Here is a 19,411-nt window from a genome sequence, read left to right as displayed (position 1 = left end):
AAACTAAAAATATGTAGTCTGTGATTTGTTTTTTTTTTCTTTTGTCAATAAACCTATAGAGCATCATTGCTGATCAAAAATAATAACTTACCAGTGAATGGTGCTGCAGCAGGACATGACATGTCACAAAAACTGTTTTTAAAGAGAACGCTTTAATAATTTTAGAGCATCAGCAGTTACAGTAAGTTGACATGAATAACACTTGTCTTTTTTTTAATGGTGTGTGTTGACAATAACAACAATTTAGAAAATCTCCTGCCTTTTGTGAATAATCCTGCTACAAAAGAGAGACACCTTTGCACAATGCAGCTCTGTAAATGTGAAAGAAAAAAATCACCACGGAACTTTTGTGTCACAGGAAAAATGTTGTTGTTGTTGTTGTCGTCACTTCTCAACTTGTACTACTACTAATAATCATTTCATATCCTAGAGTTTACAAACCACACTTGAATGCGTAAAGTCCAATTCAGAGGGGGCAGCAATGCCGTGCAGCAGAAGCCACTTTTAATATAAAAGTGGTGTTGGTGAAGAAAACAAACAAACAAACAAAATCATCTAGTGGTCATGTGTTGTGTTTCATGACTGTGGCCCCGTATCACATTGTATCTAACAAAACACTGGTAAAATTTTCAGCTCTGTGGCCCATAACACCACAGTGAGTTAGCAGTGATCTTTGTTTATTTGAACTGTGACGACATATTTTAATCATAAAACAATCTATTGATTTTAAAATACCAGCTTGTAATTTTTGCAGAATTTCCACTAAACATCTTTACATTAAAAGGCTTCAGCATTTATCATAAATGTCCTACCACTGGTTCGTTTTGTATATTGCGTGTCTCAGTGAGGACTGATCCTCCATAGAAAGCTCACTCTGGTTACCAAGAGGTTGCATCACAGGATGGAAACAGGGAGGTGCTGTCCCCAGAGGCAGTTTCTGATCTCTCCACCAACACCCATCACATGGTTACTAAGTGTCCTGTTTTGCAAAAATTACTGCAGCAACTACAGACTTTGATTCTGGTTGTGGCTCCTATGGACGACCATAGTATTTTATGTGACACAAGAAAAGAATTTAAAAAAAAATTAATAAATCTGCTGCATTTATTCGTTAAGTAGAAAATCTAAGCGGTTGACTTGTGCGTTTTTGTGGTTCAGGTTTGAATTGGACTGTGAGCAGCCTTGTCTTTGAAAAGTAATATTTATATCAGCAAGAGCTTTGAGTGTGATCAGAGATGAGTGGAGGAGCTTTGTAAGCTTTACCTACAATAGATGTTCTGTTGCCTGTACTGTCAAAGCCCAGTCTGTTCACAGTGACGGTGTAATTTCCAGGAGGGATGAGAGTCTGTGAGGGACCTCTGCAATCTACTATGCCTCTACTTCATTTAAGTTAACCCTCAGCTAAAATCATTTCATCTGTCAGGGAGCTTAAGATGGCAGAATCAGGCAAAAATAAAGATTTTTTAGGAATAAAAACATTGACATAAAAAATAAAACATACATAAAATATATGTAGCAAAAGGAGGCAAAATCATTCCCAGTTGTACAGCTGACAGAAAAAGTTTTTTATTTTGAAGGAATGCTGGAGTAATGGTGAGGTAAAGGGACAAAAACATTAACGGTAACACCAGACAGTACAGTACGTCCACTGAGCACTTTAAAAATAGTAGACTAAAATAAACACTTTGTTAACGCTAAAATTATTCTCCACAGACATAAAAAAGTGATGTGCAAAATCTGTCATTAGATAGTAAAATAGGCAAAAGTATAAGAACGTACATCAGTGCAGGGTTAACTGGCCTGTCGTTGTGTTGAATTATAGTACAAATATTTCCCCATAATTAAAGGCCTTAAATGAATAGAAACAGTTCCAGATGTTTGGTGTGGAGATGCTGCGCCAGGTTCTGTATGCGACATACGCGAACACTCTGAGCATCTCCTGCGCTGTACACTCTGTATATGTGGTAACGCTCTCTCTCTTTCAGTGCAAAATCCAGCTCGTTGGCAGAGAGGCGGATAAATGCCTTCTCTTTCTTTAGAGTGGACTTCACTTCTACATACACCACCGATGGCTCCCGTCCCGGTTCAAAGGTGAGTTTGAAGTCATAGGGCTGGCCGCTCTCTCCAGCCTCATTGCACCACATGACATGTGAGGGGCGTCTGGGGTCACCGCTGTCTCTCCAGTGGCACAGGAAGGAGTTGACCAGCTGCTCCCCCCATTCACCGATTGCTGCCACGTCCATCAAGTCATCGGATAACATCACCTGCAAATTAGCAGCACCATTTAGAAAACTTTGCTGAAGCTGAACGACTAGGAAGTGAAGACGTGCCGTGATTTTACTCACGGTAATAGGTCTCTGGCAGGTGAGCTCCACATCCTCCAATGTGGCCTGTGGAGGCTGGACTTTGTTCCAGAGAGGGAAGTCCAGGTTCAGAGGAGGACGCTGAGTTTCTGCAGTGGCTGCAGTCCCCTGAAATGTGCTGGAGACCATTACTGCCTCAGGGACAACACTGACAGAGAAAAAGAAGAGATTAGTTTAGATGGAGAGGGAAACAGGAAGTAGGAATGGGATTGTGTTTCAAGCAAAAATCAATATTAGTTTCCAACATGAATATTACAGATATTTTGTTACATCAAGAATAGGCCTACAGGCTGTTTGGAGGAGGCTGGTCATTGTCTGTCTTGGCAGACTGTGCAGATGGAGGACTCTGTGTTGGTCTGGGAGGTGTGAGGCATTCTTCTCCACTCTCAGCTCTGCCAGACTCAGTGGTCTCACTCTGCTGACTGAGCTCTGTCAGTGAAAGACAAGACAAAATGGCTAAATTAAGCATCGGCAGGATGTACTGTACATATAGATTTGATGACTGACAGGACCTGATCTGAATTTCTTATCATTAGTTCCTTTGCCATATTTCTGATCTATGCCAGGTGAAGACATTAATGGCAAATAATCAGGCGCCATTATGTGATATATATAAATTAGCCATTGTGCTACCCCCCTTCTGAAAAACAGTCATCGGCAAACTTGACTATGTGGTTCGAGCTGTGCATTGCTACACAATCGTGCATCAGCAGAGTGAACATCAGAGGGCCCCAGTGCTCAGTGTGGAGGTGCTGGAGATGCTGTTCCCCATCTGGACTGACTGAGGTCTCCCAGTCAGGAAGTCCAGAATCCAATTGCAGAGGGAGGTGTTCAGGCCCAGAATGCTCAACTTCTCAATCAGGTGCTGAGGGATGATTGTGTTGAATGCTGAGCTGAAGTCAATGAACAGCATTCGTACATATGAGTCCTTATTGTCCAGGTGGGTGAGGGCCAAATGGAGGGTTGTGGAGGTGGAACGCAAACAGCATGGGGTCCATGAGCAGAGAAGTTGAACATGTGAGCGCTTCGCCTCTCTGACGGCAATGGACAGTTTGTCCCTTGCTATTCTTACGGCTGTCTTGTCCCCTGTTCTGAAAGCAGAGTCTCTTCGTTTCAGCAGCCGATGCACATTAGCATTTGTCCACAGCTTCCTGTTGGAGCGCGTAGTGATGGGGTCTTGGAGATGGTCACGTCATCAACGCACTTGCTGATATAGCTGCTTATTGTTGACATGTATTCCCCCACGTTGATGGAATCGCCGTTGGTTGCGGCCTCCCTAAACATGTCCCAGTCAGTGCACTCAAAACAGTCTTGAAGAGCAGAAGTACCTCCTGCTGGCCAGGTTTTCACCTGTTTCAGAACCGGTTTAGAGCGTCTGGCGAGTGGTCTGCATGCTGGAATTAGCACAACAGAGATGTGGTCGGAGTAGCCGAGATGGGGGCGGGGCGATATAAAGTGATATACAAGTAAGAAACAAACACAACAGGGGCAACTTGGGGATTCAATGTCTGGCCCAAGGACACTTGAGGATCAAACCACCGAAACTCAGACTGTCCATAGACTCAACTCAGCAAACTGCCTGTCAGACATAAAACCTTGGATGGCAGGTAAATAAAGATAGAACTGAAGTATGATGTTTGGGAGGACATATACAGATATTACTTAGAATCTTTAAAAAGCTTTACCTCTGCCATTTCAAACCCTTGTTCATTCCCGTGTTGACGGACATTTTCTCAAACTTTTAAACGATTGTTTTGTAGGCTGCCTTAGGAACAATGAGATCATTTTTAGGGTTTGTTACTTTGAGCAAACCTCCTCTTATCTGACTGCTCCAGCTTCCACTTCAATATACTACCATACTATAACACTACTGCCCTGAATAGTTACTGTACATTTCCAGGATTCTTCCTTAAACCCTAAACCAGTAGAAATACTGATAACAGTATGACACCGTTCTTGTATATAATGTAACCTGGAGGTTGTGGGGTGGGGTCCATGTTGGCACTTGCAGCAGGGTTAGCTCCTGGCTGGCCTGGATGGCTGAGTATCCTCTGAAGGATGGGCTGGTCTGAAGGCCAGCTGCTCCTTAGTGGCTGGTTTCCCTCGTAGCTCCCAGGACCACTGTGGGTGACTTGGTTGCTTCCTTTGAAGGTGACTTCTTTCTCTTGTTCTCTATCTTTGGGTGGAGCAGGAGGAGGCCACATCTTCATAACAGCTTCTACTACACTCCCACCAGCTTGGCCTGTCGGTAAAATTTGCAAAATGCCAAATATAATTTGCCATTGAGAAGAAATTACAAAGCTGAAATAGCAATTTCCTTTAGTGTAAACAAATGCATAGAGTACATGTTCTACTGGCTCCTGTATTGAGTATTGATGCCCTTGGAGGCCAGCAAGCAAGCGTCTGTTCTCCATCCTCCTGTGCAGGGCGTGATGGCTCCTCTGGGGAGGTGCTGAAGGTCCGTGAAGACACTAAAATAAAACATTTTCAAAAATGTTAAAAGAGTTAGAAGAAAAACAACAATCAGATAAAAGCCTGTTTCAGTGCTGGTATGCCATTGTCATCGTGTGTGTGTGTGTGTGTGTGTGTGTGTGTGTGTTGCGGGATCTGCTCTTCTTGCTCTTTGAGCCCTGGCAACAGCTGCTCTTTTATGTTGCCACACACAACATTTAACATACCCAAATTAGCATATGTGGAACACACCCGTTATCTTTCTGTGTGTGTGTGTGTGTGTGTGTGTGTGTGTGTAAAGAGTGTGTTGGTGCAGGGCTGAGAAAAATTTGAATTTTATGAAATAATAATGGAAGTGTCACAGGAAGAATTGCATAAACTGCAGATTGAAGAAACGCTGCACTGTGACGTTCGAATTCATCTCATGCTCCAGTTCTATGCTGATGTTCTGCATCAAACTGTGATTGGTTCACATTAATACTGAGCTGCAGATCCGTAGTTTCCTAACACTCTGTACACTTTAACGATGCCTTAGTTGCTCTTGCTCTTCATACGTCTGTGGGTATCAGTCCCAAACTCAGAGTGGTCCCTACAGTACATTAATAACTAAAATGTCCATTAATACTAAATACGTGATACCAATAATAAAAAATTACATTGCTTAATTGTTAAAAAGGCTGAACACTTTCCTCCAATTTCTTTTTGGTTGGTGACAATTTTACTCAGACAAACATGTAATTTTGTCCACCGTGTTTTTTGTCGTCCAACAAAAATACATGTCTTACTTCAAGTGTGCATTTTGCTGATATAGCCTTTTACTGCAGTAACAGTCAGAGGTCGATTTAGCAGAACATAGTGTCTTTTCTTTTCATGTTGAAATATGGAGCCTGCTCTACCTACAATACACCGAATTTTATTGCTTGTAGTGACGAACATACAGATGTGTAAAATCTGCAGAATGTTTCTTTCAGTGAGTTAATTTTGTGAACTTCACATTTGTGTCCTATTTACCTCTTTCAAAGCTCTCTGGTCTGGGGGGTTCGGGGACCTCCCACTGTTCCTCCTCACTGGGCAGTTCCTTGATGTCCTCTTTGTGCAGGAATCTCTTCAAAGCTCCTGGGTTCTGCAGACACATAAAGGTAATGAAGCTGAGGCTTAATCTTGATGAATGATATTACATTAGTTTTTAACATTCTTAACCATAAAAGTTACAAAGATTGAATGAGTCCAATTGGGATCCTATACCAACAACATAGAAGACAGGGGATGAATTGACGTTGTACAGTAACTCGGCACTTCTCGTCCCTAAAGTAGGACACTCTCTGGAAATGAAGTCCTTTCTGTCTGAAGGTGAGGGGCATATCCAGGCGTTCCATCTAATGGAGCCCAGTCCACCTGTACAGTGGTTCTTTACGAACTTCTATCATTAGGAGGCCTCACACCAAACATAACAATGAAATGTAATATGTAAACTGTGAAATCATCTGTGAGCTATACCAACGTTTTATTGCCACCCACAAATTATGAGTTACACTAAAGTAACATGCACTTTGCATTATTAGATTCCCCCACATATAAGGAAAGAACTGCACTTACAATTTACCAACACAGAATATTCTACAGTTTGCCCCAACTTATGTTAATTTAAACAGTTCAGTCATGAAAACTAATCTGCAGAATTGAGGCCTCTAATCTTGATGCAGGGCGTTTTTTTTTTTATGAAAGCTTTCCTTAATGTTTTTTGAAGAATGACTGAAGTTCTTTGTTCACTGAATGAATTGTAAGATTAAGTTTTTTTGTGGTGAACACACACATCTCTCCTCTTTGCCACATACAATTACATTACAGTCAGGATTAGAATAGAGGACTGATCCATTCACAATTTACACAAGTAGTAGATATTGGGTTTGTCCTTTCAGATTCGCTTGTCAGCAGTGGCAGACTCGTTAAAATGTTGATGACCTAATTAACATAGTCTGCCAGTTATTGCTGAATCAATTCCCTTAAATAATATAAACGTTAAAGTCATAAGCGGATATAATAAATTGGATGGCAGATCTGAACGCAATTTCCCCTAAGCCTCTCATATCTGCATCTGTCTGACTGAAGTGTATTAAATGGGTTTTTCATTTCAGAATTACACCATTAAAACTTAACCATTAACTAAACATTAATCAAACAGTCCAAAGCATAATTTTTCTTTTCTTCTGCAAATCTGTACAGGAAATCATTCAGATTCAATATGATATTCAACATATTGAGTATGGAGGTGTCAAAGTTGTGGACTTGATGTGAACTTTCTTAACCTCTGACTTTACATAGCCTGTAGTCCAGGAATGACTGGAATAAAGGCCGAGAGGAAGCTAGTACCCTTTTTAAAGGATATGGATCAGTGATCAATTATAGAGGGCTTACATCAAGTGAGGTTATTAGGCCACTCAGGAACGGCATCAGCTCTTTCCTGTGGCTGCTCTCTGTGCAGAAGAGTTTCGCCAGCTCCCTGAAATACACACAAACAGCATTACAAGATAATGTACAAGACAAACACAGGAATGAGCTTCAAATGCATTTTATCCCACAAATTCCTTTGTTCATGCTTTAAATTGTTTGAATACATTGATCCGACGTTTGCTCTTCTGATGCTTCATCCGACAACTTAGCTCAGCCCCATTTACAAACCCCACTATTGTAGCACATGCGGACTGGGGCCAGGCCATACCCTGCTGAAAGAATATTAATCGCTGACCTCCCAAAAAAGACATTGCCTTGATGGCAGCATATATCTCTCTAAAGTCCCAATATATGTCACATAGATAGATGGTACCTGCACAAGTACTGTACCAAAGACATCCATGCCGATGCAACATACCATCACAGATGCTGGCTTCTGCACCTTGTGCTAATAGGAGTCTGGATGTTTTTTTCATCTCGGAGAGCCCAGTGTTCGAGGACAAGTTAAAATGTGGACTGTGACCACATGTTACCACTGTCTTTTGATTCATCTGACATGAACTTGGGCCCAGAGAACCCTGGTATTTCTGCATTAATGTACCGTATGGCTTTCTCCTTGCATAATAGCATTTCAGGTTGTATTGCTAGATGCAGCAGCAGACTGTGTAAAGTGCCAACCGTTTTCCAGAGTACTCCCAATCCCATGTGGCAGTATTCTTTGTGATAACATGACAATTTCTCATGCTAATGCTGCCTAAAGGCCATGACACATCAAGCTGATGTTAACTAGTGGTGACAAAAAAAAAACCCACCAGATGCATCAGCTCACATCCCCTTTTTTCTGGGCAGACAAGAGGCACATGAACACACTGCATATGGCCAAATCGGACGTATATTCTGCACACAGTGACCATTTAAATAGCTTTGTATTTTGATCAGATGAAGAGATGTTCAAGTGAATTAAAGAGTTTAAATTACACTGGATTGCAGATAAGGACTGAACTTTTCCTGACACAACCCGAAAAACTATAATTAGATACAGATTCCAAAGATCTTTACAGTTTTTGGACTGTAGCAAATCATAACATCCAACCCTGCTCTGCCATGGTGTTATTAATTATTAGCTTTATTAGAGTCATTCTTGCTCTGAATGACCCTTATTGATTCTAATTTATTAACTCTACTGCTAGAAATAGGGCAGATTAGGCCTTAAGACCGTTGTTGAAAAAATATAGTTCAAATTTGCCAGAGAATATTAATTAATTTTTTTTTATTAATTACAAAATTGACTTTTGAATTAAAAACAGATGTTTGATCCTAACGACAAAAACTGTCCCATTGAAAACCATTAAAACTGCCAGTTTCGAGTCCACATTTATCTTATCATAAACTAATGCATTTCTTTATGTTAAGATTTCATTTTGAGCTACTAGCTTTCTATTTTTAATCCTTATTTGTGTACCAGATGGTGCTACGTTTTCCTATTCAAAGCATGCAGTAAATTTTCACTTTTTATGGATTTCTGCAAGAGTGCCTTGCTAATAAAATGATACGTGTGTCACTATTGAAGTTGGATTGATGGTATGTGTCCAACTTCATAAGCTATTTTTCTTAGAAGGCTTCACTTTGCGCGTTAATTAAAAAACTGTGGAGTTAGGTAAACATAATGTCTTTTAATGGGTTTAAAACCCAGAAGAATATAATTAATATTTGATATGTATATTTCAGGCTGTAGTGGTTTTAAAAGAGTGACTCATTTGAAAATAATTATTAATATATATTTTTACAGCAGTTTTTTGGAAGGTGATTTTTTTTTTTGTCATCGATGACAAATTTTTTTTGTCATCAATGACAAATTAACTGCAAAAATAAAAAAAAAACAATTCATCAAAATTAACGTTGCTGCCAATCACTGACCCATCTCAGGCCTAAAAATAATAATATTAATAATAATAATAACCAAATTTTTCTGGACATTATTTTAGTTTTTTAAATAAACACTGGAGTTATGTAAATATAATGGGCTTTATTGAATTTAAATTAAAAAGACCTTAGAGTTAAAAAAGTCTTTATGCTGAGCACTCTGTGTTGTGTTACCAATTTCACTTCCACTTCCACTTTGCAGGTAAAGACATTCAAGTATCCTTTTCTAATTAATCACAGTTTGAAATAACCTCCAGCATTACAAAAAGAAGAAAGACGACTGTGGGTAATGTACTCAATCATCTCATGATTTCAGGAAGGTTAAAAAAAAAGAAAGACCACAGATTTGTTTTACTGGATCAGCATTTTTAAACAATTAGGAATCACTTTCTCAACAGAAGTACGTGTTGGATCTTTTTCCATCACACAAACCTGCAGATGTCCAGCTTGGCTGAGAGGTGGTCTTTCTGGATGTACAGCTCCTTGTTGTCCTTCAGCAGACAGATGACATCTTGTATCTCTACTATAGGTTCCTCGCTGTCAGCAAAATCCAGCTGGTAGCGAATATACAGCTTACCCACCTGCAACCAACATACATAAGTGCTTTTATATACTTAATGCTAATTATTGCTGCTTCTTCTAACACCACGTGTGTGTTAAACAGTAATCAAAAACCTTATATAAACCTCGTGATCTCATACAAATCCACCCCTAAACTACATCTTTTCCTTTCTTGCAGACGGCATAGTGACAGGCATCTAAGTAAATCTGCTGCTATTCAAAACATATACAATAAATTGGACATTTAAAATCTATAGTTCATCTGTTTTACTTATTTATTCCTAGAGTTGTAATTTTAACACATGAATATTCCAGTGCCATTTTTGAAAAAAAAAAAAAGTCTAGCTTGGTTTAGTCTCGCAATATTGCAAAATTCTTTGTGGAATAACCAGGTTTGGTATATTTTTTGGTTTTGTAATATGGCACTAAATCAACATCTTTAGAATAAAACATGTTGATCTAAACACTGTTTCAAATTTTGAAAAATGTCAAAAACTTTTCCTTTAAGAACTAAACCTGGTTTTGAAATCACTAAATAAATATATTTATATTTCCTGCGTTTCTTTTACATGTATTGTGTTCAATTTCTGGTCTGTGGGTCTTTAATTTAAGGAATTTAATTTAATTTTGAAAACCCATTTCATAACTACATTAAAATGTTTTTACTATTTACGTACTTCTACTAAATAAAAAATGCAATGACGTGATGATTAAATAAATTAATACAAATGCTTACACAACCTTAAAGACAATGAAAAATAAGACAATATTGGCCTTTGAAAGTGTGGCTAAATTCTGGACAGTTAGAGGAGTTGGTGTTGTCGCGGCCTTTTTTTGGAAACACTTATATACTCGTAAATAGTATATAAAGTGTATCTATAAGGTCACACACAAAGATGTCCATTATACTATACAACAGTTAAGAGTTAGTGACTTAAATTTGCATTCTCTGTAGTTAATTCATGCGGTGGATGGTACCTACAGTAAATTATAGTTCCTGAAATTAAAAGGAGAAAAACAATAAAAGTTTGAGGTGAATGGGTTTATAATCAGAGACTCTCCTGATCCCTATGTGACCCCATGGGTTTATAAAAATGTCCAAATGGGGAACTACCACCAGCTTCCAAACAATCGCTCTAAACCAACCAAGTGTGCTCTTCTCACCTGTGCAAAGTGAAGACGCTTGATTTTTTCTCCTATGTTATTGGTAATCAGGTCTGAGTAGACGTCAGCCAGCTCATCGTGGTAGTAGAGAAACCTCTGGATGTAGGGTATTATTGAGCGCACCATAGCCTGCATGGGCGTACAGGGCCTCAGGTCCTCAGTCAGTGGCTCAGTCTTGACACAATGGGACAGCTGGCGGATTCCACAAATCTCCTCGAGAAACACTAATCTGTCCTTCTCGTTGAAGGCAGGGACAGTGTTAGCTCGCTCTCCTGGGACTGTATAACCTGGCAGGTAATAAATACACAACCACAGTCAGAATTTCCATTTTTGCCAGCATTACAATATATCTGTTTTGTACAGGAAAACTTGTTGCAGCATACCATGACTCCCAGTGTTGCTACTGGGAGCAGCTTTCTTCTCTGCTGGTGGCAGGTTGAGCAGACACACCTGCTTGTGATGTTTAAAGATCTTTTCCAGCTCTTTGTTATCAGCAATCATGGGTTTACTTCCCAGACTCACCCAGCTGTTATCCTTGGTGGGGAAGACCCTCTTATCAGACACCATTCCTGAATCCAATGCAATGAGGAAAGACAGAATGATATCACTGCTCCTTTGGGCATATTATTACATTCAGTGGACAAATGCCTCACTGCTCTACAGCTGGTTTATTTCAAAACGCCAGTCAAGTGTTTCAGGACCCCAAATAAATTAGATACGTTTCAGCTAAATTAACAATAGCAAGATGAAACCTATATTTTTTATAAAAAAAACAACAACAAACACCTAAAGAAATTGTAATACAGAAATGCTACAATTTGTAATATAAATTCTGAAGAGAGACAGTTGTCTGTTTTTTTATTGTAGGTTTAACATGTTTCTTTTTTGCCACACTGGAAGAGGCTAGTCATCCATTAGAATACACTAGAAGCACATTTTGCTGCTCGACAGACATTTGAGGACTATGTGAAAAGCTCACTCTCCCTTTTTCACCAGGCCTTGTATTCTCCAGCATTAACAATGTATTGTAAAGGTTAATTGCAATATATTTGTTAAGTTAATCTGATTTGTTGCATTTTGATAAGGTGTTGCTTTTATAGTCTTTCTTGGATCAGGGTCTCTCTGAAGGAATTTTCTTTGATTGGTGTTTCTATTGTCAAAGCAGAGTGGAGACAGGTTTGCATCATTAGGCTCTTTTAGCAGTGTGAGTCTGGGTGCTACCAAGTTGAGGGAGGATGGGTAGTGTGAAACTGAAGGAGATTAAATACACTATATTTAATAGAATGTAGAGACATGTTGGCACAACCATAGGCACTTTGTGGTGTTTGCAGTAGATGAGACATCTAATCTTTATATTTAGTTTTTTGAGGTAACCTGGGTACTTTCATGTGACTAACCCACCCCATTCTTACCTGGACAGGTGTTAGTTCTATTTAGGTGAGAACGAGAAAAATACCAAGTGGTTGAGTAGAGGAGGTTGCAGTTTGTAGTGGGGCTGTAGTATTTATTTATTTATTAAAAAAATTTATAATAAAAATACACACACAGTACAGTTTCTTTAGTTTTTGTCTGGTAAGTTTAAACACATACTTCAGCTTGCAGTGCAAGAGACTTTTATATGTGAGAAACTGCACACACCTGGATGATAGAGATGGTCTGATCTGCTGGTGACACAGCTTCAAACAATGTCACCAGTACAATTACCAGATGTACCTGCTTTTACTCTCCAGTATACTGTAATTCCACACTGCAGTAACAACGTCTCCTCAGCTGCTTTCAAATCATGTGCAATACTGGAAACTGGTTATTGTTTGCAGCGAAAAGTTTGCAGAAAATAGTCAGGACATGAAGAAGTTGGACAAAGACACATCTTGAGGTGTTACTGAAGCATGTGTATGCTTTATGCTTTTATCCAAAGTGCTCGACACTGTTACTTCTCATTCACCCATTCACACATCAGTGGTGGAGGCTGCCATGCAAAGTGCTCACCTGAAACACCGGGAGCAACTTGGGGTTCAGTGTCTTGCCCAAGGACACTATGAGGAGCCACTGGGAATCGAACCACTGACCCTGTTTGTGGACAACCTCCCTACAGCTACCCCAAACTTTTGCCTTGTACAGGAAGGGGCCAGAGTCATCTCCACCTGCTGTAACTGAGTTCCTTTGGTGTGAGCAAGGCTCTCCTCTGAATGTTCTACGACACTGTGGAGGCCTCTGCAGTTTTCTACGCTATTGTGTGCTGGGCAGTTGGCAGCACGGACAGAGACAGAGACAGGATGTTGGCCAAACTGGCAGGCATCATGAATAACACCACCCACCCCCTACAATGCACAGGCTCTGTGCAGCTCCTTCAGCACAAGACTGTTACACCCCCAGTGTATAAAGAAGCACTATCGCAGGTCGTTCCTCCACACAGCTATCAGACTGTACAACACATCCATAAAGTGAAGCTTTTTTGTTTGTGTGTTATGTGAATGCTTATTTTGGGAGAAACTTTTGAGTCAGTTATGTAACTTTTTGTACTCTTGTGCAATATTCGTTTAGGTGAGGAGGAGTGTTTGTCTTTTTGCTGCTGGAACACTGGAATTTCCACATCGTGGGATTAATAAAGTCTTATCTTATCTTTACAAACCTTTCAATGTGGAACAGTAAGCAGGGTTGAGTCTGGACTGAGGGATGTTTTCCTGGTCACCAGATACTGGAATCTTACACTTTTTTGCTGTTTAAGAGAAAAAAATAATTGACAGAAGGAGGATGTAACCAGAGAGAAAATATTGGTTGTTGAGCAAAAAAGTAAATAAGATGCAGAAAAATGTGTGAATTATTGAACGCAAGAATTTCTATGGAATAAAAGTCTCAATGTTCTTACCAAGTGTTGCATAGAGCACTGACACATCCTGCAGCACTTCAGCAGTTGGTACAGGTGACGATGAACAGATCAGTTCCAACAAACCAACATACTGCTTCATATTAGGGCTGCGCTCCACATTAAGCAGCTATAAGAAAGCAGTAATTTCATGTAAGTAACCATCCACCAGTCAGTATCATTACTCAGCAACAGCAGACCTATTGAGCTTCTGATTCCACATGATGCTGAAGCAGTGTGGATGCCATATTCTGTCTTTTAATCCAACGCAAAGGTTAAAATGTAAGTAAAAGATTCAAAAGTCTGTACATAGATGCGTTTACATGCACTTAAGTAACCCGGGTACTGGAAATACACCTATACATGCAGCAGCACAGTAACCTGATCTCTTCTCCACCTCTGGCTTATTTTGGAAGCCTGGCGCACAGGTTTTTACTGTTTAGTGATAGAAAACAGTGCTTTCTGACTTTACTCATTGTTTCCTAATCATCTCTTCCTCATTCGTTCAGCTGCATATTCCTGTCTTCAGCCATTTCTTATGCAGATGTGCTGTTAGGAAGTTGATTAGAAACATGGTTACACGTATACATGCCAAAGAAATCAGCGTTCTCCCTCAGAAATTTACTTGGGGAAATTAAGTTTTCTTAATCCCCTACCCCGATTTCAGAAACTAGCTTCCCTGTTTACACGACAGTAAAGAAATCAGTTTTCCCATAAAAGCCGACTGTAAATCTTTTTGTCAGGCATCAAAAGCCATCAAAGAAGTGTAAAGTGCTAACTTATGTTTAGGTTTAACGATTCATTTCTTTGGAAATGGGAAGGTTAACAGTAACTAAGAGAAATACGGTTCAGTAGAAACTCAACGAAGAGTCTGAGAATCCAGAAGTAACATTTAACACGTCGGGAAAATAATTTAAATCTTATAGAGAAACCACAACAGAGCTGCTTACTCTGGTGAAGAAGTCTCGCATGCCTTCCAGTTGGCTGTAGAAGCGAGCCAGGAGATTGGGCTCCTGGATGGGGCTATCCGGTGCGTAAAGAAGCTGTTTGTATCGCTGGAACATCTTTGTTGGGTCACTCCAGCACACATCCTTCAGGTGGTAGAAGCGTCCTGAACACCAGTCATTACACCTGCAAAAACAATGTTTTCACTTGTGGTCTCCAGAGTTGAAATTTTCACCTTAACCTGAAAGACTATGCTGACGCTGCTGCTGGCCTACCTGGTGTTTTCTATGAATACAGCAGGAGTATGCTGAAACAGCTCCTTCAGGCTTTTCTGGGGACAGTGCGTGTGCAGATAGTTGTAGACATTGTAAATGTGCTGAACCGTAGAAGTGAAATTGGCCCCCTCCAACTCGTCCGTTACTCTAGGCTCCGGGTTATCTGCCTCTGGTTTGACACACCACTCCTTCAGGTAGCCAATGAGAGTATCCACTGTTATGGTTTGTCTCATTCCTAAAGTAAGTGGGAGACATTGGCAGATGCTTTTATGGAAATAAATAGAAATCTTGCGGACAACCAGCAGTTAGGGCAGAGATTTCCATTATAGTAAACTCTTACCTAGAGCACTGCTGAATTCACTAGGGTCTAAATCCACATAATTGACATGAGTCCCCAGCAGGCTGGTGGTGTCCGGTAAGCTCAGGTAGACCGAGTTTGGACAGAGGTACTTTCTCTCTTTCTCTCCTCCTTCCAATGTGCGATAGGCTGGAACCCATTCTAGATGGCATAAGAAGTGAAAGAAGGAGGACTTGGTGCTTTTGGCAGGTCGTCCATCACTGTCAACCACCTGCGCAGTGAGGTACTGAGAGTAGTGGTGTCTGGAAGAATGAGAGAGGTTGTGGTTTCAAATCCTGTCTATAGTGACAAGTGAGATGATACATTTACTAAACGACCATGTGACGTCAGAGACCTAGTCGTGATCAAACCTTTTCAGCTGCAGCTCAGTGATTTTAATGCCACTTGTGACAAGTCAACAAAGTGGCAGAACCGGTGACCTACATTCCCCTGCAGAACACGCAGCACTCAGCAGCACTGCACATCGTTAATGATGAATGAGTTAAATGCACCGTAAAATTTGGATCTAAGAAAAACCCACTTGTCAAATTGACTACATGACAGTTACTCTCAACACATGGCCACAGATAACAATAAAATTGATATTAAAACTAAATATCTGAAAAGCTTTACTCTTTGCTTCACACCCACCAAACTGTGCACAGCACTTCAGGTAATCACTGTTACAAAATGACAATAAATAAATGACAATAAATAATAGATATGTACTAATCAGGGAAAGAATTTTGAAATTTTGTGATTGGTCAGATGGATGAGTCTTGCTTAAAAAGACATTATGTTTGCACTCTGCACTGCTGCCAGTGATGGTCAGTGAGACTGTGTGAGACTGTGTGTCTGCTTTTCTACCTTACTGGTACCCAAAGCATTTTACACTGCTTCTCATTCACCCATTTCCACTCACAACCACGCACACAGTCACACACCACTGGGGGAGCTGCTATACGGCTGAGCTTCACCCAGTGGTAGCACCTAAACTGGAGTTCAGTGTCTTGCTCGCCCAGTGAGCCCCATAAACTACGTTGCTGAAAATTCTGAATACAAATAAAAAGCAAAGGTTATGAAAACATTGGTGTGATCATTTATTTATTCCAACTAGGATATAAGGAAGAAGCTGGTAGGGGGGGGTTCAAACAGGACCTGACTCGACCTTTACAGTATCTGCTATACTGCTCTTGTACTAGCAGTTTGCACTGTTCACCAGTATGAAAGTCTGTCCTCTGTCATCCCTTTTCACTCGATGGCAGAATAACATTTAAGTGTGGAACAATCTCCCCGTTCTTACCCAAGTAATCACTTAATTGGTTACAGCTGTAGCAATTGACACCTGACCTGGACTGACCCCAAATCCATTAGCCTAGCTGTTCTTTCTAGCCAATGAGTTTCCAAAACATAACATACACGCAGTGAATGCATCTGCATATATATTGGAACAGTATTCACTGGACAGCAAATGACACAGGAGGAGAAATATCTAATGGTGTGTGTTACCCAGTGTCCCAGTTGTTTGCCAGGAGCTCCAGCAAGGCTATTCTCTGCTGCAAGAGGAGGGGCCCAGGCAGCTGGGCAGTTGCCAGAACATGGAACTCTTCACAGGGGTAGTCATCGAGCACAAATCCCTCCCCTGAGTTTTGGTGCCATGTGGCACTTTCAGTTGACCAGGGGCTGGAAGCCTGAGGGAGAAATAGGAGGAAGTGACAGCATGGGAACAGAGATTAAACACATAATCACATATTGTCAGCCTGGAGGATACGAAGTGTTCAAATTCATCTGAAGATGTTTCAGACTCGTCAGACATATGTACACGTCATCTTTCATTGCTGCTAAGTCATAACCAGAATTGATTTTTGATTCAACAGAATATTTTTTAAATTACATCAAATGTAAATGGACGTGAATGACGGTGCCATTAACCTTCCACATCTGCCAACAGATAGTTTGATCCACAATCCTCCAGATGTCTCACGTATGAGCTTGACTACAATCCAATGGACCTTAAACTTATTATTTGCAGTGGAAGTCACATGGATATCAAAAAGCTTGTATATGGTCTTAAAGTCTTTACCTTTGCTTTTCTGTAATTTTCTTAGCTTTTCCTGGTCTGTGTTCAGCATAATACCAAAAAGAAGGCTGAGAACTTCACTCCTTTTAAATAGGCTGAATTACTGATTAAATGATTATAGACATTTAAAGCTATTTAAAGGAAAATGTTTGAAATATCACTACGGTCCAATTATTTATAATGTTTTCTAACAAATGTCTATAAGCCATTTCCATTTGTTGAATTGTTAAAAATAAATTACAGTCCTTATATTGTCCAGACTGATGTGAGTCCCTATAATTCGACTAGAGAGGTCACACATGTGGTCGATTGATTGCTGTAGAGGGAAACAATTCCTAATAATAATTCTGAGCATGTGGGGGCAGTGTTTGTTAAATATACAGCAACTTTTGGAATTTAAATAAAATGTTGAGCAAAATAAAAGGCTCCCAGTGGAGCAACGTGTCTGTCTGATGTGTTTGTAATAGTTTTAGGACATCAACAACAACAGACGTCTATGGACAAACTAGCAAATCTATGCTGCAGGCTTATGCTGTTCTGCAACACGTGACAATTAAAAGATGGGAAAATTGGACATTTAAACAAAACAAATCGGATTTGTTGTGAAGACCCTGTGACGTGATCAAAAGCTCCAAAAGAGCTATTAAATGGACGTTGTTAAGAAACTATTTTAATTAGTTTCTTAACAAAGTTTTAATTATTAATTATTTTATTTTAAACACTCATAAATTCCTATGTCAACATTTATCAACAAATAGTCTTATCTCTAAAGTATGTATTATGTGATACTGCACTTTAATTCACTCCTATGTTACTTGCTCTAGAGCAGCCTATTCACACACTACTAACACCAAACCGAAAAGTCAAATAAATGATTCAACTGGAATCTCCACCAACTTCATTGAAAGATTTGATGAAGTGACTAATGTGATAAAAGTCACTTCTATCAAAGTCTCTTTGTTGCTGTGGCCAGAGCTAAAAGAGGCATCATGGATGTTTGAGCTGCACAACCTTAGCGTGTGTCTGTGACATGTTCCATCAGTCACCTGCTCATTCTGTTCTTCTTCAAAACAAAAATTGATCTCTTTAGTCCTGGTGTGACTCATAATCATTAGTATCTTCATCCATCAATCACTACCTTATTCACAGTGATGAGTCACAGTTGGTTTCTATTCCAGGCAGCAGGATTCTGGCATGCCTCTGGTATCCATGCAACCAGTAAATATTTTGTCCTCAGAAAAAACGTTCTAAGTCTGTAGGTCCAAAAATGATCCACTCCAGAAATCATTGTATGACAAACACTTAACATTACTGAGCCCAGGTTTCAATTAAACTCATAACAAAGGAACTATACAGAACAAGGTAAGATAACATGTAGACACAGTTACCACAAAAACAAATTAAATAAAAAAAACACACAGCAAAAGTTGAAATCTCCCGTCGGCTCATAAAGCCTTTTTTTCATCTGTGTTTACATTTTGTGATAATACAACTGCTTGTTTGCAGCATGCTTGTGATTCCTAAATAGCTGAGGTGACAGTTCAGGGATGTCCAACTCACCAGTTCTTTAGCACTGAGTGTTTGTCTCTCTTTGCGGATGATGAGACCGTCTCTGACTCCTAGTCTGCTGAACAACTCTCTCCATCCTGCTACGTCGTCATCTGTCTCCACATAACAGGGACTCAGCAGGATCCAATCATAGCCTAGTAGAGGGAAAGTATACGAGCAGCAAGGTGAGTGCTTACAGTAGGAGAATCAATACAGAAATGCTGTATGAAGACTGTGAATTTGGGAGAAATGAAGAACATAAACAGGAAAAGGAGATCAAACATTTATACGAGGTTACGCACTAGTGTAATCAATTAAGTCTCACAGGCAATCTGTGAATGGTTGTCTAATACAAATCAAATCAAAGTCCCAATCCAGGTTAAAGAGACGTGTTCTGGCTCATATGTTCTTTTATTTTTTTAAGTAATGGAAGTTTTTGGCACAGAA

General features: G+C 39.9%; 1 protein-coding gene across 2 annotated transcripts in view; it reads right to left on the bottom strand.

Annotated features, from left to right (window-relative positions):
• Positions 1–1,541: 1,541 nt before the first annotated feature.
• Positions 1,542–19,411, bottom strand: part of wu:fj29h11 (uncharacterized) — a 41,172-nt gene continuing 23,302 nt past the window's right edge. For both annotated transcript variants that reach the window (XM_067488346.1, XM_067488347.1), the window contains 17 exons: positions 18,977–19,119; positions 16,846–17,027; positions 15,340–15,599; positions 15,000–15,234; positions 14,730–14,910; positions 13,783–13,909; positions 13,546–13,632; positions 11,297–11,482; positions 10,914–11,200; positions 9,621–9,769; positions 7,230–7,314; positions 5,826–5,937; positions 4,709–4,834; positions 4,336–4,605; positions 2,651–2,792; positions 2,346–2,511; positions 1,542–2,264 (listed from right to left, as the gene is read on the bottom strand). In XM_067488346.1, the coding sequence (XP_067344447.1) occupies positions 1,851–2,264; positions 2,346–2,511; positions 2,651–2,792; positions 4,336–4,605; positions 4,709–4,834; positions 5,826–5,937; positions 7,230–7,314; positions 9,621–9,769; positions 10,914–11,200; positions 11,297–11,482; positions 13,546–13,632; positions 13,783–13,909; positions 14,730–14,910; positions 15,000–15,234; positions 15,340–15,599; positions 16,846–17,027; positions 18,977–19,119 (3,152 nt within the window). In that variant the 3' untranslated portion in view covers positions 1,542–1,850. The remainder of the gene's footprint in view (positions 2,265–2,345; positions 2,512–2,650; positions 2,793–4,335; positions 4,606–4,708; positions 4,835–5,825; positions 5,938–7,229; positions 7,315–9,620; positions 9,770–10,913; positions 11,201–11,296; positions 11,483–13,545; positions 13,633–13,782; positions 13,910–14,729; positions 14,911–14,999; positions 15,235–15,339; positions 15,600–16,845; positions 17,028–18,976; positions 19,120–19,411) is intronic.

Source organism: Channa argus, chromosome 20 (genome assembly GCF_033026475.1).
Source record: "Channa argus isolate prfri chromosome 20, Channa argus male v1.0, whole genome shotgun sequence".
NCBI lineage: Eukaryota > Metazoa > Chordata > Actinopteri > Anabantiformes > Channidae > Channa > Channa argus.
This window is presented reverse-complemented; position numbering and strand designations above follow the sequence as displayed.